The sequence below is a fragment of the Dermochelys coriacea genome, chromosome 3, assembly GCF_009764565.3.
Source record: "Dermochelys coriacea isolate rDerCor1 chromosome 3, rDerCor1.pri.v4, whole genome shotgun sequence".
Classification (NCBI taxonomy): Eukaryota; Metazoa; Chordata; order Testudines; family Dermochelyidae; genus Dermochelys; species Dermochelys coriacea.
This window is the reverse complement of record NC_050070.1, coordinates 141,433,018-141,459,179: the sequence shown is the minus strand read 5'-3', so window position 1 is coordinate 141,459,179 and position 26,162 is coordinate 141,433,018. Positions and strand designations below refer to the sequence as shown.

General features: G+C 40.6%; 2 protein-coding genes across 14 annotated transcripts in view; both read left to right on the top strand.

Annotated features, from left to right (window-relative positions):
• Window positions 1-9,673, top strand: part of CEP170 (centrosomal protein 170) — a 180,453-nt gene extending 170,780 nt beyond the window's left edge. For all 13 annotated transcript variants that reach the window (XM_038396364.2, XM_043511456.1, XM_043511455.1 and 10 more), the window contains 3 exons: window positions 713-806; window positions 4,839-4,890; window positions 7,355-9,673. In XM_038396364.2, the coding sequence (XP_038252292.1) occupies window positions 713-806; window positions 4,839-4,890; window positions 7,355-7,641 (433 nt within the window). In that variant the 3' untranslated portion in view covers window positions 7,642-9,673. The remainder of the gene's footprint in view (window positions 1-712; window positions 807-4,838; window positions 4,891-7,354) is intronic.
• Window positions 9,674-24,648: 14,975 nt separating this feature from the next.
• Window positions 24,649-25,272, top strand: LOC119852986 (taste receptor type 2 member 10-like). Its single transcript, XM_043511485.1, is given in 4 exon segments — window positions 24,649-24,860; window positions 24,862-24,915; window positions 24,917-24,943; window positions 25,134-25,272. Coding segments are annotated over 4 exon segments (432 nt in total).
• Window positions 25,273-26,162: the final 890 nt, after the last annotated feature.

Here is a 26,162-nt window from a genome sequence, read left to right as displayed (position 1 = left end):
AACAATAAAAGGGAATTTGTTTTCACTGTACTAAAACTCTCATGTTACTAAGTTTTATATACATACAGCTGAGGTTTCTAAGATTCTAGGTCACTAGAAAAAAGATTTTCTGTTCACCCTCAGAAATCATGTGCTGTAATATGTTTAACAAAAAAAACTATCAGCATTACTAAATGAGTTTATAAAGTCTGCACAACACAACTGTCTACATATTTTTCTTTATTTTGCTACCATACTGTATTTTCCATTAATTTATTTAAAAGAATGAAAATGGGGAGTCATGTTTGATCTATTAACATTATTTTTTCACTTGTATTTGCAAGTCTTATAAAATACAAGATCAATAAAAGATTTTTTTGCCTGTTATAAAAACATCAGATTGAAAAAACACAGTTCTGTGTGGTAGAAAAAGTAAGTGTGATATTTAGATACATGTTTTCAAAACAGTTCAAGTATTTAGATATGACTGCAATTTTTATTGTCAATAGCAGTTATACAAGGAGTTAGCTACAAATTGCATTGAAAATATAACCCTTAATGCTAGGACAGTGGTAATTGTCTCCATTTCAAATTCCAGTTTGTCAGGGTTTTCAAAGCTTTTATTTTTCTTTATTTTTTTTTTTTACATCATAGGTCTGTAGATCTTTGAAACACATTATAAAATACACTGTATCTCTTTTTAAAATAAAATTTTTGCATTTCTTGTTTATAGAATATTGTTTAAGGACAAGGACCGGAATTGGGAAGAAATTGAAAACAAGTTACGAACTGAGAGCGAAGTTCCTATTGTAAAAACTTCAAGCATGGTATGAAGAAGTATCTTCTTGGGATGGAGTGAGACCCATTTTTACCTGGTTTCTGTTTCATAAATGATTGGGCATGTTTTAAAGGGGAAGAAGCAAGGCAATAATCTCGAGAAAAAGTTTGAGGATTTAGGAGACTTTCTGCCTCAGCAGCTCTTAAATTAGTTAAAATTTTCATACTTCAGGGATATTGAACAAAATTACAAGGAAAACATTCTGTTCTCTAGAATTCAGCATCTTAAGAATGTTCATTTAAAATATTACAAAGCGTAGCTCAACCATTGTGTTTATATGCATTTTGTTAGGTATATTACATTAGGGCCATAAGCCAAAGACTAGCATATTCAGAACATGTCACTCTGAGTGAGAAATGACCTGAAATAACCTGAGAGATTTTTTTCTGAAGAATGGCTTAATAAATCAAGGTGTCAAAACACCGACTCCTTAAAATACATTTAATTTGAGCAAAGAATAATTTAGTAACCCTCAGAATTTAAAATCTGGATTATGTTTACGGAGGAATCCTCACTGGAATTATTTCACACGCTTGAGGAAGACAGATTTAATTACTGACCTTGCTATTTAGAAAAATAGTTGTGCTTTGATGTAAGTGAATGAAAAGACTTAGGAAGTATCATCAGAAGAGCCCTCTTCAAAATTAAGCACATTTGTTTTCTGCTTTTCAATTGACATTATGAAATGTGTAAGTAAGAATTTGTTATTCCTTCTTATTTAAGGCCAGATTGTGGCCCATCTTGAGCGCAAGGGCAAGGGAGTGGAGCATGTGAGTTACTCCCTTACTCCATTGCACTTTACCACTGCTTCCTGCAAGAAGAGGGAAACACGCTCTGCAGAGCCACTACATCACCTTCTCATGCCCAAAGAAATGGGAAGTGTAGTCACTCCAGTGCATTTGGAGTGTCCACACCCATCAAGTCTACTCCCTTCCTGGAGCAGTGGGGAGACCAGGAAGGAGACTGAATTTACTAGTCACATTCTCACAGCACAACAATGCACTGTTCCTTGCAATGGACTAAATCACAAGCTGATTAACCCTTAATTTTCAATCTTATTAACTCAATAGATATTAGAACAGTGATGTCATGTTCAAATGTGGAATCTGCTGAAAGATATTACCTCAATTCATCAAATCCAAGATAATTGGCTTAAGTCTTTCTTGGCCACCTTCAAGAATCCATGAATTGGATTAATCAGAACAGAAGTCTTTCAGAAGGATTCTGGAAGTCAGTTGCTATTTTGCAAAATTCTTAGCTTTAAAAGAAGAATGTTTCTTCATTGTTCTTTCCAAAGCATTATGGATATTAGAACTTTGCTGCTTCAGGGTATGTCTACAGTACAAAATTATTTCGAAATTATTCTATTCGAATTTTTGGAAGGGATTGTGTACATTCGGTCTTGTGTGTCCCCACTAAAGCGCGTGAATTTGGCAAAGTGTGTCCACAGTACCGTGGCTAACGTTCCTCCTCTCTTTGTGTTCATTTAAAGTCTTACGGGACTCCACAATTGTTTGCCTCCACGCATTCAGCTGGTCCCTATCAGTGTGGGAGAACTGCAAGAGCTCGGCAAACATGTCGTCCCGAGTTTGTTTTTTCCGCCTTCTAATCTGGACCAGCCTCTGGGACAGAGTAGATAGGGGCTGCGTTGAAACATTTGCTCCTGCGGGAGGAAAAAAAAAGGGAGGGTAGTATTTTAAAAGATACATTTTAGAGAACAAAGGGGACACTTTCTCAGTGAAACAGGTAATTCATAGTACACGGCACATGTTCTTTCTGTACAAGATCGCATTTTGCCTCTTATACTGAAGTGCCTGCTACTTAGGTTTGCGTAAGCCATCACACGCAGCTGGGCAACAGAATTCAGCTTGCAGGCAGCCATGGTAAGCCCTAGCGGCTCACAGGGTTCTGCTTCTTCCACATTCATTTCAGTGTTTCAAACTGCCAGGCTTCCTTTCCCATAGCAAACAATGCCTGATGGGTTTGCCATATAAAAGGAGGGCCTGCAGGCTCTCTGGGATGATCGCTTCACACAATATCCCCCCTGCCCCCCACACACACACTGTGTGGCTCCAATGAGGCTCTGAGCAAGGATGAGCCCTTTAAACTAAACGCGAACAGGCCAGCACGGCTGGGTTTCCTCCCACCCCCCATCACCTGGCTCTGATCAGGCTCTCACTCACCAGAAGTGCCTTCTCCAGGGTCATGGTCCGGGAGCCTGCATTGGGAGTGGGCGGAGGCTATTCGGTCCAGAGTTAAGAATAGTTCCTGGCTGGGGGGGAAAAACAGATACCACACTTGCCACCTGTGCACTTTCATCCTCCAATAACTCATCCTCCTCGCTCCGTGCAACTCCCTCCTTGCAGGTGTCCATGGACAGTGGTGAGGTAGTGGTGGCGTCACCCCACATAATTGCATGCAGCTCACAGTAGAAGCGGCATGCATGAGGCTGTGACCCGTTCGCCTCCCTGGCTTTTTGGTACGTTTGCCTGAGCTCCTTGATTTTTGTACGACACTGCTGTGTGTCCCTGGAGTAGCCTCTTTCCGTCATGGCCCTGCAGACTTTAGCGTACGTATTTGCGTTTCTTTTTGTGGAACATAGTTCTGCCATAACAGATTCGTCTCCCCAACATGCGATGAGATCCAGTACCTCCCGTTCGGACCACGCGGGAGCTCATCTGCGAATCTAGGACTGCATGGTCTCTTTTGTGATGGTAGACTCTACATGGTCGCCTGTGATGGTGGATTGTGCTGATGGTGACCAAACAGGAAAAGAAATTCAAAAGTTCCTGGGGCTGTTACTGCCTACCTGGCTAGTGCATCAGAGTTGAGAGTGTTGTCCAGAGCGGTCACAAGGGAGCATTCTGGGATAGCTCCAGGAGGCCAATAACGTCAAATTGCGTCCACAGTACCTGTAACTCGGAACTGCGATCTCAATTCTAGCGCTACACCACTTGCCGAGGTGGAGTACAGAAATCGGATTAAAGAGCCCTTTAAATCGAAAAAAAACGGTTTGGTCATGTGACGGAATCAGCTTTATTTTGAATTAACTTGACTAATTCCGAAATAACCGCGTACTGTAGTCTAGGCCTCAGTTTACAATTCTAACATGCCCAATTGGTATTCTAGAGGCAGGATTATAGATGCACCCAAACTGATCTTATTGCAGGTATTCCACAACGACACGATACAATATTAAAATGAAATGACTTCATAGCTACAGTTTTGTGTTAACGTATCAGTAATGTAAGTACTGGTACATTAGTGACTGCAGCCCTTATGACTGTGGGCTAACTATCTGGTCATAATCATGGTTACCTAATTTTCTTGTGTGTTGCCTAGACTGTACAGCTCAGACTTTCCAGGCATGGCCACCATGTTAGCTGGGTGCTCAACTCTAGTAAATTATATTAGAGCCACCATCAAGCTAACTTCTGCCATTCAGAATACCTCTTGTCCTGTGGTGTAAGCTATCCTGATTCCCCCTAAATCTGGTCGAGACGTGAAGCGTCTTCCCCACAACCCCTAAAAATGAATTTATATTGTAACTTTCCTGCAAGGCCTTGCCAGTTAGCTGCCTCAATGTTTTGGCAAAATCGTTCTTTCTAACCCAGGTACCATGAGGGGAGTCAGTCTGGCTCATGGGTAATAGGTTTTGCTTGCGGGTCCATGAGCAAGGAATGGAATGAGCCTTGATACCCATGTACCCCATTTAAGGGACTGATGTGGGCAACTGGCCAGTCAAAGGAATTCTTTCTTTCTGATAGGACAACCAGTTGTGCATCCCACAGCAATGCAGCCTCACCTAACTGGCCCATCTGGCCAGGGACCCTGGTTATTTCTTCCCCTTCACATCCCACCCCCAAGCCACCATCTCCAACAAGAGCCACTCCTAGCACAGGGAGATACAACCCAAATAACTTATGAAAAGATTTCTTTTAAGTTTACTATTGAACTATTAAATCTGCTTTTTTTTAGTGAAAAGTAGCACTAGAAGTTTGAATATTTGTTTCTTCCCCAGGAGATTTCATCAATCTTGCAGGAGCTGAAAAGAGTTGAAAAACAGTTGCAAGGTATTTCATGTTTTATACAGTTTTGCTGCATTATGTCTAAGTGCATTGCAGAAACCCCTAATAAATACTGACCAGGATAAGGTAATATTAAGGCTCTCCAAAATGGCTCACATTGATTTATTTTATTTTAATTCAAGTCTTTGGATTAAACAATTATTTATGGTACATCACTATTTCAAGGAACTAAGATTGCAGGGTGGATTAGAAATCCCTAATTTCTTGACCTCCTTTATGCATAATTATACATTCTTTGTAAAAGTAATCATTCTGAAGTACAGGGTTAGACATTTTCCATTAAAACTATGTAAATCTTATTTACTTCTTACTAAATATGAATGCTGGGAAAATATATTGTGAACTGAGCTAAATTACATGACTCGGGAAGAGTGAAATTTTCTCCGCTGGCCAGTTTCTTACTGTTCATAGAAGAAACTCTAAACAATTTTTTTTGTCATTGTTTGAACCATTGTATTATATATTAATTCTGTTTGAAGTAGTTAGAATCTCCATGTAAGCTAGAACAAGACTTCCATAATGTGTATATAAAAGGAATAAACCAAAATGTTATTTTAATAAATTATAATAATGATAAACAGTAATCAAACATTAATATAATATGAATAACATCTCGGTAAAGAGGATTTACTAAATTATTTTAAAACTATGGGGGGGGGAATGATTATGCACTTTGTATAGAAGAGAGAAAGCCAGAGTTAAAATGAAAAGGAGAGAGGCTCCCAAAAGAAAACAAGAGACTTACATCAGGAAAGTTTGACAGATTCAGTATTTTTATTTATGTATTTATTTGGCAAGGGACAGTTTTGCAGAATGGCAGCAGACATTCAGACTGGCTAGCTTGGATAAATCAAGACCTCTCCAAGGCACTAATATCTTCATAGAACAATTCAGGACAAGAACGAAAAATATAGTAGGAGTGCAGCATGTAGGGAATGTCTAAAAGAGGTTATTTGATTATGTCCAAAAATTAAGGACTTCCAGATGAATGCTGTAAAAGTGATATTTAAAATTACATGGTCCTCTCTATTTCAGAGTACTGAATAATTCTTGATAATGCATGGAGCTACCAAAATACTAAATAAATGCTAAACTATTGCTTTTTCCTGTGTCATGACTATTACGAGGATGTGTGGTGGGTGGAGATATATGCTCCAGTTATAAAAGTTAGCTATGCAGACGTGGCTAAGAGTGAATAACATGTATATTGCACTTATAAAATAAATAAATGCAACTTTAAACTATTAATTAGCTGAGTTTGACTACATTAAAGAGAACCTACACTACAACATATATAAAATGTGTACACACGTAAATGTGTGTGAAGTGAAGAGCTGATTCAGATTATAGTTTCAGTGGGAGAGATGGAGTGATGGTCCATGTTTATGTATATTTCTTTGTGATATTGGGTTGTGTTGTCTTGGTTTTTTGTATGTTGTATTGTAATTTGGTATTTTGTTTGTATTCTAATTTGATTTTAAACCCTCTATTAATATATTACATTGATTACTGTGTTTGGGTTAAGTCACTTTACCTTAAAAAACTTAGAAATATGAGGTCCTGAGAAGGGTAACAAAATGTATGAGTGGGCACACATTTAATCACAGATTAAAACACTGATTATTTAGGTGCTCAGACAATCTAATTTGACCTTATGGAAGCATATATCAATTCTGTTTGGAAAGCAGAAAAATACACAGTGAACATATCAAATAATTAATTGTACAATGAAGCTGTATTAGGTACTTCAGTTTTCCCCTCTTCCTAATGTAGTCAGTTAAAATGGGTAAAAGAAATTACTGTTTTATGCAGCATTTAATCAGTTTTTGGAATTTACTACTATAGGGTATTACTGAAGGAAATATAATATCTTAGTAATATTACAAATTACAGACCCTTGTACGTGAATAAGAACTGCATCTGCCATTACAATATAAGGGCTATTGGCCCTCATGGTACCAGATACAAGTTCATTATCAGCTAGTTTTGATTGTTCACCCTCTCTTTTTTCTAACCAAATCATGCATTATATAGGTTTTGTATAGTTTCTCTGAAGTATTGAGGCTTAATATATGAAAAAGCTTCTGCCAGAGGTAACATACAGTCACCATCATGTTCTTGTATTCAGGTAATTACTTTGTAATGTCCAGCAGACAAAAGGCCAGCATTTGTCAATATTCTGGCATTATAGAAATAATGAATAGAACCGAATCTTTGCATCATCATTTCCATTCAGACTCTCAAAATGAAACAGAACAGTGCTGAGTTATTGATATTAATGGGTTTTCTGCAGACTCTTAGCCCAGGGGAAGAGAATCAAAGATGTGTATGAATTCAAATGCTGAAAAGCATGACGGAGACTTTAAGAGTTGTTTTTGTCAAAGGACAAAACCCTAATCTTCGTTTTTGTTTTGTTTTCTTTCCCTCCCCCGACTCCTTGGTGGTTTAGTGATTAATGCTATGATTGACCCTGATGGTACTTTGGATGCTCTGAACAACTTGGGATTCACAAGCCCTGTCTTACCAGCTCAACCTAAACATAAGTCCAGCCCTGTTTCTCACAGTACCCGTGCTCAAGTACAACCAAACTGTCAACCAGAAGCTAGGGCCCTTCGGCCTGCCGTCATCTCTGTTCCAACTGCATTTGACAATGTTGAATCCAAGCCTGACTTCAGCATACATTTCAACAGGTTCAACCCAGATGGGGAGGAGGAAGATCCCAGTGTGCGTGAATGACATTATTAATTGTTGTCATAATTACCTTCAATATGGAATGTCTAGAAATAAATGAAAAGTCATAATGTTGGTTTTATATAAAAAAATGGTCAAACTGCAGTTGGTTTGTTAAATCAGTTTTCTTTAACTGTGATGCTTTGATTGTCATGCACATCCTTTTCAAACCATACAGATGAGCATTGATACCAATGTAGAAAAGCAGATTGTGGCAAGTTTGCCGTTTGTGGTTGTGTGCTTTGAAAACATAATTATATCAGCAGTCTTTCCCTATATAGATTTTTCTTTTTAAGAGCCATGCTTTTAAAGTGACCTGCAAGCAGACTAACATCCAATATTACTGAAACCCCAAGTCTCCTGTGTCAAGCTGTTCTATAAACAGACCTCTTCCATTAAAATTTGTATAGAATTATTGAACAGTTGTGTTAGATGCTGAATAAGAGGATTTATCTAGGATACACTGCCTTTGAGTACAGTAACACATTAATGTATAAGATAAGACAGACATTGCAAAGCATTCATTCTTGCATACTGAAATTTTCAAACAGTTCTGTGATTTATATAACCTTGTTGCTGCGTAAATTGTCTTGGAGTTTACGAAGTTCAACTATTATGTTTGCACTAAGAATTTGCTGGGAGTGGTAGGTGAACATATCAATAGGAGTCAGTCTTCTGATGTACATAGAAAATTGATAATACTGTACTTGTTTCAACAGAGCAGTGTTTTTATTCCACTTTCCGAAAGGACAATTTGGCACTTTTTGATCTTGTTCAAAATGTCTTTTTGATCTGAATGAAAGTAGAAGGATTTCATATCTCATTTCTCTCCAAATTTTTGTCGTAACTATAAAACAAGTTTACACGTACAACTGTGTGGGACATTTAAAAGCATATTGAGGCAATGGGTTCTCATACTAAGTTGCCAATTCAGATGCAACGTAAGTTTACAAAAGCGATGTGTGTTTCTTGGAATGATCATGAGGGGTAAAATTTTCTTCTGAAGACTTGGAGATAGATGTCATAACTTGGTTGATCAATAGTTTCACTCCCAAGCAAATAAATTGCTTCTGTATGTTTTCCTGTAGAATTCTTGTAAGTCTGTCTGTCTTATACATTTAAAAGGACTCTGAAAGCAGACTGCTAATGTAGATTTCTTGCTTATACCACAGAAAAGCAAGTCTATTTAAAATATCTTACATAAACCTATTTTCTATATAAGTTGTCCCAGTAACGTGACATTTGGAAATAATAAAAATAAAAGTAAATGATCTTGTATTTCCAGAACACTAATTTGGAGGAATCTTATTTCTGTTAAATGTAACTAGTAGACTGGAATTTCCCTGCGTTTGCATCAGTCTCTGTATATTAATGTTACACATACAGTTTTGCAGCTTTTATGAAATGGTCTTTAGTAGTTCAGCAATAATCCTATATAACATATGTTTAAAATACTTTCTGTACATTTTTTAATTGTACAGGATTTCAGAAGTCACTAAAAAGTTGAACCAGTTAATAAAAATGCAAAAACATTTTTGTAGTGATGTAAGAAAACCAGTAATTTGTGGTATAATGGATTTCATATTTGTTTAAAGTTTAAAAGAAAATAGAATATCCTTCTTGTACAATTCAATATTCTCCTCCATTAGTTTACAGAGGGTATAGGAAATGTTTGAAATGGTGCAGAAGGGCAAAAATAAATTGAAAATAGGGTCAGGTGTTGAAAAATTAATGCACCAAAACCACCATCACAATTCTTTCTTTTGTTTAATCCTTGGGAACAGATTTTTTTCCCCAGACACATGAAAAATAGGAAATGGTTTAGGAAAAATTAAAAATTTAGACTCTCCACACAAGATTTTGTTTCTGTTCATTCAGGCATTTACACCCTTTTGTTCTGTAATAAGCATTTTGCATTTACTATGTTGTTTTGTATGGACACATTCTCCTTATTTATTTTTGTTACATTTATTATGTATGTTATTTTGTTATTTGCATTTACAACTCCATTTTTAAATAAAGTGTTTCTGGAACTTTATATAATGTGTGTGTGTGTATATATGTAATTCAGTGGTTTAGAACTAGGAAGATTCAGGTATTTCTGCTTTGTTGGAACTTAGATTAAATTACTCAGTTAGGAAATGGCATTTTCCTAAATGTACTTCCAGATCATCTTTCAGGAAAGAAAGATTTTACAATGTATGTTGTTGTGCCCGCAAGGGCGGGGGTTGGGGGGAGCAAAAGGAGGACACTCAGGCCTGAGAATAGTAAACTACGCTTTATTGAAGGAAGGAAGGAAGGAAGGAAGGAAGGAAGGAAGGAAGGAAGGAAGGAAGGAAGAACTTACGCTCCAATCTGCACGAGGAGCCCAGAGGACTCTGGCCGTTCGGGATAGCTGACCAGGTAGGACTCCACCGGGGGCGGGGGGGGAAGTCCTCTGCGGTGCTATATTCTCTGCACTTATCTCGGGGTTACGTGGGGTCAACAGCTGGTTACATTCTTATATGTAATAAGCATAAATCATACATATAAGAATGTAACCAGCTGTTGCACTGCTCAAGATGGTTGTAATCCCTGACCTAACTGGAGGCTAGACATTTTGAGGTTCATTGAAATGAAAGTGAATCTTCCCAGGAAGTGGTTGCAGGCTGGAGGTCTGGTTCCCCTTCTCTCACTTGGGGCTGAAGTAGCTAAGTTTTACATTTTAATGTAAGTTTGCTACACTCCAGAGCATTCAAACTGGTGTTTACAAATTCACTCTATTTTAGAAGTTGTTCTTTGGTCTCTACAGCTCTCATACCAAGATCACTGGGGCTACTGTTAATTGGAACTGGGGCATAGTTCCATGGCAGGCAGTAATAACTTTAAAAATGCATGATTAAAATAAAAAATGTACTGCTCAGGGGACAATACCTGCCATAATCCATCAGTACTTTAAGAAACCTACATTACCAGCCACCCATTAGTGCACAGCACAGCATAACTCATGTTCACCAATCACACTCTAATGGTGGCAGAGTATTGATTTATGGGGGCCTCTTTCCAAGGGGTGGAATAAAAAATAATTGCACAAATCAGAATAAGTTGGCTTGTGTTGTTTTCCTGGCCCTTATTGTCGTTTCTTGCAGCTGACAAATTCTTTCCTACAAAACTCTTGTCCACCAGCATCCATTTTTGTATTGGCTTTTTGTCCATGCTGGTGGCTAAGGTGGATGTTTGGTATTTGTTTCTTTAATTAGTTTCCTGGTTATTAGTAGAATTTCAGATTTTACATAGATCTTTTTTAAGAAGTTTCATATTTAAAATGAAAGAAGGTCCTCATTAACTTTCTTATTGTGAGAACAACAGACTCAAACAGAAAACTGAGGAGCAAACAGTCTGTGTTAAATTTTCAACCAACACCAGCTTCTGATATAAATTCCCCAAGTCAAAAACACTGAAATGCTTCAACTAGGCTGTACTGCTCTGTCAGGGTTTGTAGTTTGAAGTCAATGGGACCTGTGGTCCTCACTCTGGTACTTTTGAAAATCCCACCCTTAGGTTGCTAAACCGATGTTTAGGAACCTAACTTTAGGCTCCTGTTTTCAAGATTTAGGCCCGTTGATATGAAAACATACCTGATAACTTTAATAAACTGAAGGTCTAAATAACATGTTCACTGTTAACACTGAAGCAATTTTGGTTTGAAGGGAGATCGATTTTATGCCACTAAGAAAAAAGTGTTTAGTAAAAATACTGTTTTAGCTCCTGATTCGACAAACACTTATGCCACATGCTTACCTTCAGGCACAAGTGATCATATTCAAGTCAGTGGGACTATTCAGGTAAATAAAGTTACATACCTGCTTAACCTCTCTGCGGGATCAGGGCCTTCATTTTCAATATTTTGTTTTTCACCTATAGTAGTTTTCTAAAATTCAAATACCAGACCCTACCAGCCGTGGTGTTTATGAATAGCATTTATAATTTAATTCATTATTGATTTCAGTCTAAATTCACAATAGCACAATTTTTTAAAATTAGTTGTCCAAAGTCTCAATGTGATTGAAATCAATTATTTAAATTTCTTGGGCTGGGCAGGGGAATACAGTGCCACACCTGCAGGGCAGTTTACAAGACTGCAACCTGTCTAGTGCACATGAAAAAGAATGGATCTGTAGAGGTATCCATATGATTAAAAAAAGATAAAAGGATGTTTCTAACGTTTTTCCTCTGAAGAGTCAAAATGTAGACTTTAAGGCTAAACTAACAGGAAAAAAAACCGACATCAATTCAACACTCTTTCCCCTTTCTGGAGTCAAAGCAGGATAAATGAGTGGGGACATATGTCATTCCTCCTCTAGTCACTCCCAGACCCACACAGAACATCTACAAAGGGCAGTCAAGAGCTGTGTTCCCCTCTCTTAGGGGAGGTTCCTGGGAGGCTCCCTGGCTGTAAGGATTCAGTGGAGCCAGAAGTTCCCAGAGCTAGGGTAAAAGCACAGGGCCTCCTCCACACAAATAGATCTCTGGAGATCCATGTGATTTGAAAGCTGCTGGAGGTGGGCGAGGAACCCTGGCCCCGATGAAAGAATTTAGAGGAATGAGGTGAACTTGTGGAGTTTTTTTAGTTCCTGGGACCTTCCTTCAGGCTTTCTACTAGGGGAGGGCACCACTGCAGCGACAAAGTGAGGTTTGAATTGGACAGGATTATTTTATGAGCATTCATGTCATTTGTGGTTTTGCAGTTTAAGGTAATGATGCCAAGGAAACAATAATAAAAGTTTGCCCTTCAGTGATGCCTTCCTTCTACAATTCTCAAAGCATTTTACATTCCTTAGTTCAGTTTCTCAGAACCCTTGGAAGCACTATTATCCATGCTGATGGGGGAAAGGAGCTCACAAAGAAAAAGTTGTGAAACAGCTTACTAGAAAATGCTGACACCAGCTTTTGCTAAAAATTAAAAACTCATTAAGTGATAGTAGCTATCCTGGTGGTAATAAAAGCTATTTGGTCCATAAATGCTGATGCTTTTAAACATCTAAGATATCCATGAATTCTTGTGAAAGATCCGGGCCTCAGTCAAATGTGTCTTTCTAGCAAATCGGATTTGTCCCTTATCCCTCAGTATGTGTGTCAAAAGTGTTTGGTAATGTTTTCTTGGCTGTTTTTAAAATTTATTATGCGGTGCTGCCCCATGTCCTATCAGTTACATTGTGTTTGAATACAATAATGTCCACCCATTTTATCTGGGCTAATAAAGGTTTTAAGCACTTGAGTTATTGCAGTTCTCCATGCAAACCATCTCTTTTATACGCTTGGGTAGATTGATTCGTTTCAACCTGTGGCTAGTGCACACATTCTGTAGCTGGCCTATTTATTGCCTCCTACATTTTTTTAGAGCTTTCAGTTAAAAGTCAACTAGAAATGTCTAGTACAATGTTAGCAAAAAGTGTTTAGTCATTTATATCTTGGACTTTTCCATCAGTAAACTAGAGGCACCATATTATTAGTCAGTTATGCAGCAGCACAATTAGGCTAGGTATTGAAGGCAGTAATATATTTTTAGCCCTGTAATTTAGGGGTTTATAATCTGAAAGTTTATGCAGAAAGTCTAAGATGAATTTCATGAGAGCAACTATACTGTTTCTATTGTCTAGAAGTGATTGGGAACATCTAAATGATGATACACTGGTGTGTTGTAGCTTGTAGCTGTGTATAGCTAGTCTGGTCCCTGCAAGAAAGGCGGGAGCTAGGTTGAGAGACACTTCTGGACTTTTGTCAGTCTGCTGTATTGCTCTATGATAGTGCTTGGGGTTAGATCCTCGGTGGGCATAAATCATTGTAGCACTGGTGACTTCAGTGGACAAGTGCCAAAATACACCTACTGATGATCCAGCCCTGGGCCTGTTTTTGAGTGTGAAATAACATTCTGTACATTCCACAGTGTTTAGCTGTGATGTACCTAGACTAGGGGCAGAGTCACCTTAACCAGTTTACAAGTACCGTGGTTCAATATGTGTCCATACACCAGTATTTCTGTTATCAAACCCATGTTTGGGCATCCACACGTGCCCCACTAGCTAACTATGTATGTTTAACAAATTTATTAGAGCATAAGCTTTCGTGAGCTACAGCTCACTTCATCGGATGCATTTGGTGGAAAAAGCAGAGGAGAGATTTATATACACACACACAGAGAACATGAAACAATGGGTTTATCATACACACTGTAAGGAGAGTGATCACTTAAGATAAGCCATCACCAGCAGCAGGGGGGGGAAAGGAGGAAAACCTTTCATGGTGACAAGCAAGGTAGGCTAATTCCAGCAGTTAACAAGAATATCAGAGGAACAGTGTGGGGGGGGGGGGGGAGAAATACCATGGGGAAATAGTTTTACTTTGTGTAATGACTCATCCATTCCCAGTCTCTATTCAAGCCTAAGTTAATTGTATCCAGTTTGCAAATTAATTCCAATTCAGCAGTCTCTCGTTGGAGTCTGTTTTTGAAGCTTTTTTGTTGAAGTATAGCCACTGACCGCTATTCCTACCTACATGCCTCTAGCTTTCATCCAGATCATACCACTCGATCCATTGTCTACAGCCAAGCGCTACGATATAACCGCATTTGCTCCAACCCCTCAGACAGAGACAAACACCTACAAGATCTCTATCATGCATTCCTACAACTACAATACCCACCTGCTGAAATGAAGAAACAGATTGACAGAGCCAGAAGAGTACCCAGAAGTCACCTACTACAGGACAGGCCCAACAAAGAAAACAACAGAACGCCACTAGCCATCACCTTCAGCCCCCAACTAAAACCTCTCCAACGCATCATCAAGGATCTACAACCTATCCTGAAGGACGACCCATCACTCTCACAGATCTTGGGAGACAGACCAGTCCTTGCTTACAGACAGCCCCCCAATCTGAAGCAAATATTCACCAGCAACCACACACCACACAACAGAACCACTAACCCAGGAACCTATCCTTGCAACAAAGCCCGTTGCCAACTCTGTCCACATATCTATTCAGGGGATACCATCATAGGGCCTAATCACATCAGCCACACTATCAGAGGCTCGTTCACCTGCGCATCTACCAATGTGATATATGCCATCATGTGCCAGCAATGCCCCTCTGCCATGTACATTGGCCAAACTGGACAGTCTCTACGTAAAAGAATGAATGGACACAAATCAGACGTCAAGAATTATAACATTCAAAAACCAGTTGGAGAACACTTCAATCTCTCTGGTCACTCGATCACAGACCTAAGAGTGGCTATACTTCAACAAAAAAGCTTCAAAAACAGACTCCAACGAGAGACTGCTGAATTGGAATTAATTTGCAAACTGGATACAATTAACTTAGGCTTGAATAGAGACTGGGAATGGATGAGTCATTACACAAAGTAAAACTATTTCCCCATGGTATTTCTCCCGCCCCCCCCCCCCCCCCCACTGTTCCTCTGATATTCTTGTTGACTGCTGGAATTAGCCTACCTTGCTTGTCACCATGAAAGGTTTTCCTCCTTTCCCCCCCCTGCTGCTGGTGATGGCTTATCTTAAGTGATCACTCTCCTTACAGTGTGTATGATAAACCCATTGTTTCATGTTCTCTGTGTGTGTGTATATAAATCTCTCCTCTGCTTTTTCCACCAAATGCATCCGATGAAGTGAGCTGTAGCTCACGAAAGCTTATGCTCTAATAAATTTGTTAGTCTCTAAGGTGCCACGGGTACTCCTTTTCTTTTTGCGAATACAGACTAACACGGCTGCTACTCTGAAACCTGTCATTACGTATGTTTCCGTTTGTTCAGGGCAGCTACGTCATAGTGCCTCAGCAGAGGAGAGAGTACCTGAGCAATGCAGAACCAGTTACAGGAAGCCAACTGTATGTCTGTGTAGACCTCTGTAAGGGTTGAAATGCTATTACCTGTAATAGTTACTGAGATTTGACTATGTTGTATGATAGTCTGGGCAACCTGATCTTTTAAAACAGATTAACCCTTTGAAATGAAGCTATTTTGACAGGTCTTCACTAGTGCTTAGAATAAGTTGCTACTCAGGTGTGGGTAGAACACTCCCAGTGCAGGGATCTCACACACTTGGAAACTAGCATCTCTTGCTCTTTAATGCCTAGATTTGGAGCCCTAGCCATAGTATATGAGCCAAAGAATCATTTATTTTGCTAGGGACTTGCATGGAAACTCTTTCACCTTTCTTTTTAGCCAGTGACCTGCAGCTACATTAGCTAACACTAGAGGGAAAAGTCTAAAAGAATCTATGCCTTTGTGCAGAAGAGTACCTTTGAGTGGTATCATTGAGAGATCTTGCCTATTAGGCCTATATCCACAATGCATCCAGCTACTGCAAACAAAGTGGTTACACTTCCTCCCCCAGTAACTCTGAAGAGACAACTGAAGCTTTGTGTGCAAATTATTAATAATAATAATAAAATCAGTACCTACCTAACCAGTGATTTGTTTCCTGTCATTTACTGTAAACAACAATCCACCAGGAGATGCAAAGTTGTGGGTGTGAAATGGAGAGTCTGTAATGGAATCCAGTACTAATATGCCTCCCAATGACTGCAGCTGGGTCCATGTGCCATTAGCCAGTGGAAGAACATTCCCCCCCATTTTATCTGAAATGCACTTTATCTGGAAGGCAGTGCTGGTTGAGCAAACAGATGAGTCCTCCTCAGCCGGCGATATTCATCAAACCAGGCCCCGTGAGGCAGCAGGTTGCGGCTATTTATATTTTGCCATAAATGCAATGCCATTGAGAAGATTTTAAAGAGCTGATTTAAAGTAAAAAGGGTACAAATGTTTTGGTAGTTCATATACCTCTGGGCTTCTTTAGTCAGAACTGCCCTTTACACTTAGGCCTCATCTACTCTACAAAGCAGGTCCACACAAGTTGACTTCTGTTGACGTATTTGTGTTTGTGTCTATCCTAAAATTTGTGTCTGGCTGATATAAGTGCTCCATTATGACGACACAGTAAAACCATCCCCAGAACAGTGAGCTATGGTCAATGTACTGAGCTCAACACAGTGAGTGTAGGCACTAAATGACCAGTGTCAATCCGAACAGTTCTCCAGCAGCTGTTCCTCAGTGATCAACACTGAACGCCTTGTCACAATTGTGAACTCTGCTGCCCAGGGATCACGTGTTACCTGGAGTTCTTTCAACCCAAAGCTCTTGGTAACTTTTACCATGTGTGAGGTGGTGTCAGGAAATAAATCGGGAGATATGGCCATCGACCGATAGATGGCTGGCACAAACAGGACAACCCAAGAGTGCTTTCACTTAAAGCTAAACTTTACTTAGTCTCAGACACTTACACGTATCCGCAAAAGGTTAGTAAAACACCCCCAACCCTTGATAATTCCCAAAGGTGAGTATGGCTCTCGAGTGGCTTCCGGTGGCCAAATCTTCCGTCTGCTGGTGGGGACTGCAAGAGGTATCCAGAGGGAGAGTCCAAAAAGAGTCCAACTACCTCAAACTTTTTCCCCTTATTTATACATTAGTAATAGAATGACATGTCCCTTAAAGAAAACTTGTTAAGAAAGCAGTTTCAATAGTCAAGCAAGAGGTTCTTTCTGATTATCGATTAACCAAGTGTGGGTTTTTCCAGAGTTTGCAGCCTAGACGCCCCAATAGACATTCCTGGGGCACATCCTACTCTTTGAAAATTCATGTATCAGCCACTTCAACACAATTCTTATGAGGAAGGACGTGGGATCAAGCTTCCCTTTCTGTGGCACCCAAAACTCCCCCCAGCTCCTGCCTTGGTCAAACTGAGAGTGCTGAATGGCCAATTTACAGCCTGCTGACTTGGCTGCTTTTAGCAATAAGCTATAGTGGTTTCAGGCACTTTACTGGTTTGCCAAAGTCTCCTTGTACACATGGAGATCAGAAGCTATATCCCCTTTTCCCTGCCCTTCAAGACCTTTTGAAATGCCTTTTCCTGATTGCCCAGGTTGGTGAGCACACCTAGCAGTTGTCCCTTGTTGTGAGCAACTGCCCAGCCGACCATGCCAACTCCATGCTCTAGATATGCTCCTGCCCGGAGTAGACAGGAGATGCTGGATCTCCTGGGCCTGCAGCGAGACGAGGTTGGTCCAGCACAGCATCAGACCTGTCATAGAAATGTGGCATCTAGGAAAAGATTGCACAGGAGATGTGGGTGAAGGGATACAACAGGGACCAGTAGCAGTGCCTCAAGAAAGCAAAGGAACTGTGGCTGGCATATCACAGGGCCAGGGAGATCAACAACTGATCTGGTGCTGAACCACAAACCTGCTGCTTTTACAATAAGCAGCATGGCATACTTGACAAAGATCCCACCAGCCCCCCGCAGACCGCTGTAGCTACCTCCAAGGAGCCTGAGCCACAACCCCCTACTGGGAACGTGGCAGAGGGTGAGTGTGTGTGGGGGGGGGGTCCAGCTATGCAAGGAGCCAGGACCTGTTTAAGACTCCACCACAATCCACCCAGTCCCACCAGCCGAGCACAGATGAGCCTGATGAAAGGAAGGAACCTCTGGTAAATGTGTGCATGCATTTTTCCTTACAATTTTTAAATGTAAAGATGGCTCCCAGCCCAAGACCTAGTTAGCAGGACACAGGTATCGACTTTTCATCATTTTACTCATATGAGACAAGGTAGTGGTACAATAACCAGATATAGAGTTAACTGCTTTTCATTCCCCTGTAAGTTTTTGGGTGGAGGTGCAAGTGGAGCAGTTTGTTTGGTGACACAGGGATGTCCCTTGGATGTCCTCCTGAGAGATCCTGATGAAACTGTCATGGAGGTACACTGACTCCTCAAGGTTTCTAGGGCTGGCTGACTTATTTCTTCCTGTGTGGTAAGCCACTTTCCCACAACACTCTGCGATGACTTTGGCAGGCATCATTGCAGTCAACAGGCTAGAGGCATATAGGTCCAGGCAGCTTAGGGACAGTAGCCGCAGCTGTGCTGTCTGTGCCTGTGTTACTCTCAGCAGTTACTCCCATTGCCTGTTGAAAATAGTGCCAGTACTCAGTGCCATTGCCCTGTACTCATTCTCATGCAAACAGGGGGGCCTGGCTCCACCAATGTTTGGATGTGATGGAAGCCCTCTCCCTGGCACCCACCACAGGGAAGGCAAGGGGGGTTCCTGGACCTGAGGCGCATGTGCAGTGATGGTGCCCTGTGAGTGTGCTTCCAGGGAGGAGAGGGGGGCCCCCTTCCCTGGAGCTTGAGGCTGCCGGCGGGGAGAGGGCTGGGGGTGGACCGTAGAGTTCTCTTCTCTGGCCCCAGCCTTGGGGCAGCCTGCCTGCACCCCAAACGCCCTTTGTAGTGTAGACATGGCCCTCGATTAGCTGCAGAGCATAAAATGGGGGCCTAGTTCCAGCAAACCTATAGGATTCCAAAGTGCTCATATATTTCATAATAGCAGTAAGGAAAAGACACAACAAATTTAAAAAAAAATCAAACATCACTATTTCAGCAATGTATAAAATATGTATTCCTGCAAATTAATGGCTCTTACCCTAGAGGATAAATGCAGCCTATCCTCCCCCATACAAGCATGGAACTATTAGTCTCTTATGACCGTCTATAAAAAATGTCTCACAGTCACCCCCTTCTCCTTCAAATTCATATCCCAGCAAAAGCAAGTAGTTGTGCACTTTTGATTGATCACATTTTGGCATCAGACTTTCTCTAGTGTAGTGACAATGTAAAGATAACTTGTACATTTCTTTGACTTCAATGGCGCTGCTCCAACTTACACTAAGTATGAATTTTACTCAATATGTCCCACTAGATTTTGTTTTTTCTTCATTTTCCCTGTTCCTTGCCTTCTCACCATTTTAGTCTTTTTTCCTTTGGTTTCCTCTGTTTCAGTGTGTCTGTATCCCTTGATCTAACTGTTCTATTATTAATACTTTAAATTTTTTCCCTTCAACTATGATTTTCACATCTCCTTTTCTATTGAAGACACTTCTTCCAGTTATAATTCTGTCTCTTATCAGGTTGTATGTGTAACCCACACACCTCCTAGGTGTGGTGCTCTGTCCCATCTAGTGGCACTGAGACCACTTGGAGAGAGATTAATGAGTCTGCTACCGCCTTAGCTAAGGGCTGTGTGGCTTTTATCCCATACAGTAGAGGCTCATCCACTAAGTTCCAGAGATGCCAGGGGTACAGTCCCACTCACTGACAACTGGAGTCTGTTGGTGTTGCACGTTTTTCCCTTTGGTAATTTTATGTAACTACAATCTACTTTCCCCTAGTCAAGCCTCTCCCATCTTTGTTAATCATTTGTCCTTCCTTTCCTCTGTGTTTTCCTTGTATTACCCAAATATCTTCCCTTCAATTTGGCCATCTCCTGCCTCTCCATCTCTTTCTTGGTCCCCATGTCCTTTCCTTCCTTGGTGGCTCAATTCCTCTGGGGACTGTGTGAGATGTCAGATGGAGCCTGCGAAGCCCCTAAAAGGCTGGGGTAGAATTTCTTTTGCTAACCATAGCATTGGGGGGTAGGGGGTGCTGAATGTTTCTCCTCTGAAATGTGGGCTGGTGGGATGGGGAAAATTTTCCTGGATCTTGTTAGTCTTTGTCCATCCCCCACAGGCTGCAGTCCTACAGCTGACTATTTCTTCTTATTCCCACAGAGAACTCACTGCTGTAGGTGACAAGATAAAGGGCTGGCGAAACAGCTGTCAATTTCTGTGCAGCTCCATGTATGAGATTTCTTGCCAGGGAGAAATGGTCATCAATTTCCCTCTTCAAGTGCTCCAGAGCAGTGGGAAGGGTATTGAAGGAGGCAGAAATGAGAGGGCAAGAAGAAAAATATATCAAAGAATAGTTTAACGACCTATGCCTAAATGAAAGACTGTGTATTATGGTATATGTTTAGTTGTTTTCTAATACTAGAGTTCATCTGGATAGTTTGTTGTGTACAGGTGATTGTGCAACTGAGGGATACAAAAATGCTTCCTTATTTGTAGATACTGGCCTTGACATTTAAGGGGCCCCTCAAAACAGGCTCTGTCCTGCTGTCCTGGGCACTGTTTTGCTCCCGTGATAAACTCCAGGCTTTTTCTAAGCACTTAGTTGACTAACTTCCCATAAATCTGTGGGTTGTGCCCACAAATTAGATAATTAGGCAAGTATTATGGATTGCACTTGCAAAAATAGAGGCTGCCTCTGAAAATTAGGCTCACCAAAAATATGTACAAATAGCTTAATAAGAGAGGAGCCCTTTAGAAGAAGGTTAACTCAATTCTCACTTTAAGCCCAGAAAATGCCACCACTAACCACGCTCTGTGAAATTCTCTGGCTTGTCTTAGTTAAAGATATACCAGAAGGTCCTTCTCAGTCATCTGATATCCAATACTGGAAGTCCCACTAATCTCATGTTCTACAATGAGACTTTTGAAAACACATGGCCCTAAAGCAAGTGTGTCAAACTCGTTTGGAAGAGAGGGGTGGATTCCATGTTTAATAATGTATGGGCTAGGATATCAATGCAGAACTTCACACACCCCTCAATCCACAGAGTATCTCCCACTGAGATCAGGGGGATGTTTGTACAGAGAAAAATGGGGAGAATGCTGTTTGTGTAATAAGTGAACTTGTATTTGTTATTTATTGAGCAGTTCATTGTCAGATTCAATATCCCTGTGCGACAGTATACCCCCATTTAGACCGCCATTACTTTTGCCCTTTGTTCCTCTTCTTTCTCCGTCTTCCTTTCTCTGTCTTTGCACATCTCCACTGTTGTTCTCTCTGCATTTCCTTCCCTGCAGCAACTACCAATTCTCACCACCAAGGGCTTCACTCCCAATCCTTTCCTATTCCATCCACAAAAATGATCCACATTGGGTTAGTTAATGTTGACAGTGAAGTGCCATCATTTGTGTTTAGAGCTGACACTCCAATGAGATTAATAGAAGATAGGAGGAGTCCATATGTCTGAGCCATTGCTTCAGGCTGTCTTGCAGATTCAGGGAGACATCATGACCTCAGTTTACACTCCATTCACACTTGGAAAGTTCTCTTTGAAGCCATGTGAGAAAGAAATTTATTATTTTCAAAATGGAAGCTTAGCTGTTGCATAACCTGATTGTGTCTAAATATATATGTCATGGAGGTAAGTTTGACACCCTTCCCCTACAGGAACTATATATATTTGATCACCCATCTACCTTTTATAAATGGGTCACCCTAGAGTGTAGGATCTTTGCACTAGGGCATGTCTCTTCTTATAAATTTATAGCATCTGGCACAATAACGCTCTGATCTTCAACGTCTGAGGGTCATCCATAAAATAAATAAATCATTAATCAGACCAATAAGCAGAGACTAGTCATGTACAATTTAAATTGCTAAATATTAAAACTGATGTGAACCTTTTGACCAACAGTGTATATTGTGGAGCAAATTCTGATTCAGCTGGGCAAAGGCCTGTTGTGGCAATCATGTTACTCTGTGTTGAGCCATTGCTGCAGTCTGATTAGATTTAAAGGGTTGCTTGAAACAGCATGAACTGAAGCAGTCCAGAGTGAAAACAAAAGTACAGATAATTAAAATAATTTTTTCAAAGCTGGAAAAGGGTGGAAAAAAACTGAACATAATCACAGTCAGTAAGTGCACAGCAAAGTGGCTAGTAACATTGGCACATCCCCTCATAATATAAATAAGAGACTGGAGTAGGTTATCATTACTGTAATGGAATCTTTCTGAGATTTGCATCCCAGGGCATGCAGCTGGGCCTAACATGATCACCAGCTAAAAATGTCACTAACTTTTTTCCTCTGTGATATACAGGCAGAAGAAAAGGTTGTGCCCCATTTAGATATCAGCACCTCAGCGTTACAGTGAGACATTTTGCTCTTGGACCTTCACAAGGTGGGCAGGGTTAGGAGACCATGGATTCAGACACATTTCCTGCACTTAATAAAATCTTTTTGGTTATTTCAGCAACGGAACTCATTATATCGTTTGTAGCAAATGAGTTGATAATAGGTGTGACTTGCGCTGAGTGGCTCAAAAACAGAAAATTAACTGTGTGACATGATCTTGACTAGCTTGGGCATCTCCAGTTTTTCCTACAGTGTGCAATATTGATCAATAGTGTTCCCTTTATATTACATCAAATGGTGAGTGCAGAGTGTGAATTATGGAGAGCCATCTTTATGGTTTTGTTAGTAAATATTAACCTTTTTAGTCCTGAAAAGCCAAACTGCTGAAAACAGGCTGCACAGAAACAGCTCCTTGCTGGCAGATAGGAAATTGGAGGAAAGAGAAAAAGAAGAAGAGCAAAACACGGAGTTAAAACAACAAATGGAAGATGTAATTATTCTAAATATTTCCTTGTCTTGTCATTGGCAGGAGACAAGAAATAAAATTGGAGGATTTCAGGAACAAATTAGTCACAAAGCTAAAGAGAAGCTGAGATGGAAAAAACAGGCTAGGAATCTCAAACGGGGAGTATAACAGCAGGTTACAGCAGGGCCAAGAGTGGAGAGGGGAAAAAATTTGAAGGCACCGTTTAGATGTATCTAACTACTGCCAATCTGCTCAGTGTCTTTTACTGCATGAAGATTTCCAACCTCAACTGACCCCTCTTCTTCTGGCTGAAGATGAGACTATCAGGGCTACTGACACAACTACTTGTGGTCTCCTTGCAGGCCTGCTGACGGGGGGCAAAAGGGGCCATTGCCCAGGGGCTCCGAGCCCCGTGCTTTGGGGGGCCCTGTGGGCTGGCACGATTGGCCAGTGCGGTCAGTCCCGGAAGTGACAGATCTGTCACTTCCACCCCGGGCCCCACACCCTCCTAGGGACAGCTCTAGCCCTGGGGCCTGGTATTGCTGTTGGCAGGCCTGTCTCCTTGCTGGTCTCCTTGATCACTCTGTCCCTTCAGCAGGGGGTGTATATAGCCAGTATTTAGGCAGCTCAGTAAAAACTACCAGGAAACACCACAGTGGAATGTAGATATAAGGATACTTCCTCCGCTGGCCTCATTATTTCATCCATGCTTGGAACATACATTCACTTCATTATATTTTTTAATTCATCCATACAATTGTTAATCACTTCTCTGTGCAAACATATCAAGAGGATGGGAAAAAATGCAAGCAGCTCCAGGAAGGCCAGCACTGAGGCTCATGACAGTGCTGTTACATCTCTGAGCTCTTTCCTTTTATTTTTGTATTGTTTATTTTGTGTCATGAGGTCTATTTTTTTTTATCAAAAACATTTGCTGATGGCAGCCTTTACTTGATATGGTTCTGTGGAGTGATAATGGCTGCTTATCCCTCTGGGCACTCTGTTATCCTGATTTTAGGCAATCACAAGATGAAGAAAGCAGCAATGAGGGCTCTAAACCATGCCAAGTGCAGGCTGACAGAGGAGACTTGATAAAATCTCCCATGACTGGAACCCACAGAAAGAGAGCCATGACTGTATTGTGCAATAGGAGCAACTTATGACTGGTATCTAGGGCTGCCCCATATAGAATGAATAGCAATAGTCCAATCTGAAAATGAAGGAGCAATAATTAAAATCAATAATAAAAATCAGGAAAGAAGATCAATAGAAAAAAGTCTGTGAAGCAGGTCACAGACAGTCACTGCACATAAATGAGGAAGTGGATATACAAATAAAATGCATGAGAAAGGAGTAGATCATCACAAATGTAACAGAATCTTTCTGAGAGTTGCATCCCAACAAACAAAGCTGAGTCTTCCAAGTTCAACAGCTGAAAACATCTCCCATCTCACTTTCGGCTGTGATACAAAGGCAGGACAGTGCAGGCCCCGATAAGATACCAGAAGCCTGACACTTTAGTGAAGAGCTTCAGAAGCTGGGCAAGCTTTAGTGACCACAGGCAGAACCATGTTTCCTGCAATTATTATGGTTTGATCGTTTTAGGAATTGAGTTCATTACAGGGATTATAGAAAATGGATTGATAATCATTGTGAATTGCACTGAGTGGATCAGATGCAGAAAACTGACCTGTTGTGACATGATCCTGACTAGCCTGGGCATCTCCACATTTTTCCTACAGTGGACAAAATTCATTAACAATATCTCCTTTGCATTATCTCCAGTGTTGAATGGACAGTGTGATATATGGAGAAACTTCTATTTTCTTTGGATGTATCTAAATACTCTCAGCCTCTGGTTTGCTACCTGGCTCAGTGTCTTCTACTGCGTGAAGATCGCCAACTTCAGCCAACCGCTTTCTCTGGCTGAAGCAGAGAATATCAAGGCTAATGCCACAGCTACTCATGGCTCCTTGCTGGTCTCCTTAGTCACCTGTCTCCCTTCAGCCAATGTCATAGATAGAAAGTACATATACAATTCAACAAATAATCTGTCAGGAAACACCACAGTGGAATGTAGACATAATTCATCTTCTGGCCTTGTTATTTTGTACATGCTTGGATATTCCTTTCCTTTCTTTATATTTGTTGTTTACGCCTTACTGTTAATCACTTCTCTGTGGAGACACACCAGTAGGATGGAAAAAAACACAAACATCTCCAGTGACATCATTACTGAGGCTCATGTCAGTGTAATTAAAGGTCTGATTGCTTTCATTTTCTTCTACATTTCTTATTTTGTGGCAATAGTGCTATTTTTATGAAAAATATTTGCCCTGAACAATCTCTATTTCAGATGGTTCTATGTAGTGATAATGGCTGCTTATCCTTCTAGGCACTCCGTTATCCTGATTGTAGGTAACTCCAAACTGAAGAGGGTAGCAGTGAGGGCTTTGAACTATGCAAAGTTCTGGCTGAGAGATGAGGCTTCATAAAACCACTCATGATCAATTTGTTCATGACACTTTTTATGCATTGGAAACATTATTAAATGTGATTTGTAAAACAAGGGGTATTGGCAATGAGGCAAACATTAAGGGAAGCTGTTTAGTTAAATGCTGGTGCTGAAAAAGTTAGACCACAAGAAGAAGGATTGTTTTAAACATAAGGCTGGACAGTACAGAGGATCACAAATGTTTAGTGAAAGTCCCCATTGACAAATGAGGGAACATCAAGCTGAAGGGGCAAAGCTTGAAGGTACAAGGATCAGCCCCATAGTCTTTGTTTAGATCTTGGCAGTTAAACAACAGTAAAAGGAGTTTAGCTATTGAATGCTAAAAAGATCTAACTAGTCTCAGATAGAGACAGGGACTGGGGAACAAGCAACTGTCCAAAAATGGAGAAAACTGGGTTTGAAAAGTAAATCTCTGGAATTGAGCAAGAAGTCTGGGGAGCCAAGATAGCGAATGAGCTAATAAGTGGTTTGGATTCCATTATAGCCAATAACTGCATAAGAAATACCAAAAAAAAAAAAGGGTGGCCCAGGTGAAACAAATTATTTCTGGACAATGGATTTGAAGTGAACAAGTTGTCCTCCTGCCTCCTGGTCAACAGCTGCTTCTTGTTTTTAGCTTTCCAGCAAGGGAAGGATGGGGAGTGGTTGAAACCTGCTTTGAGACCCAGCGTCTCAGAGGAATTTTAGTTGGTAAAGTTC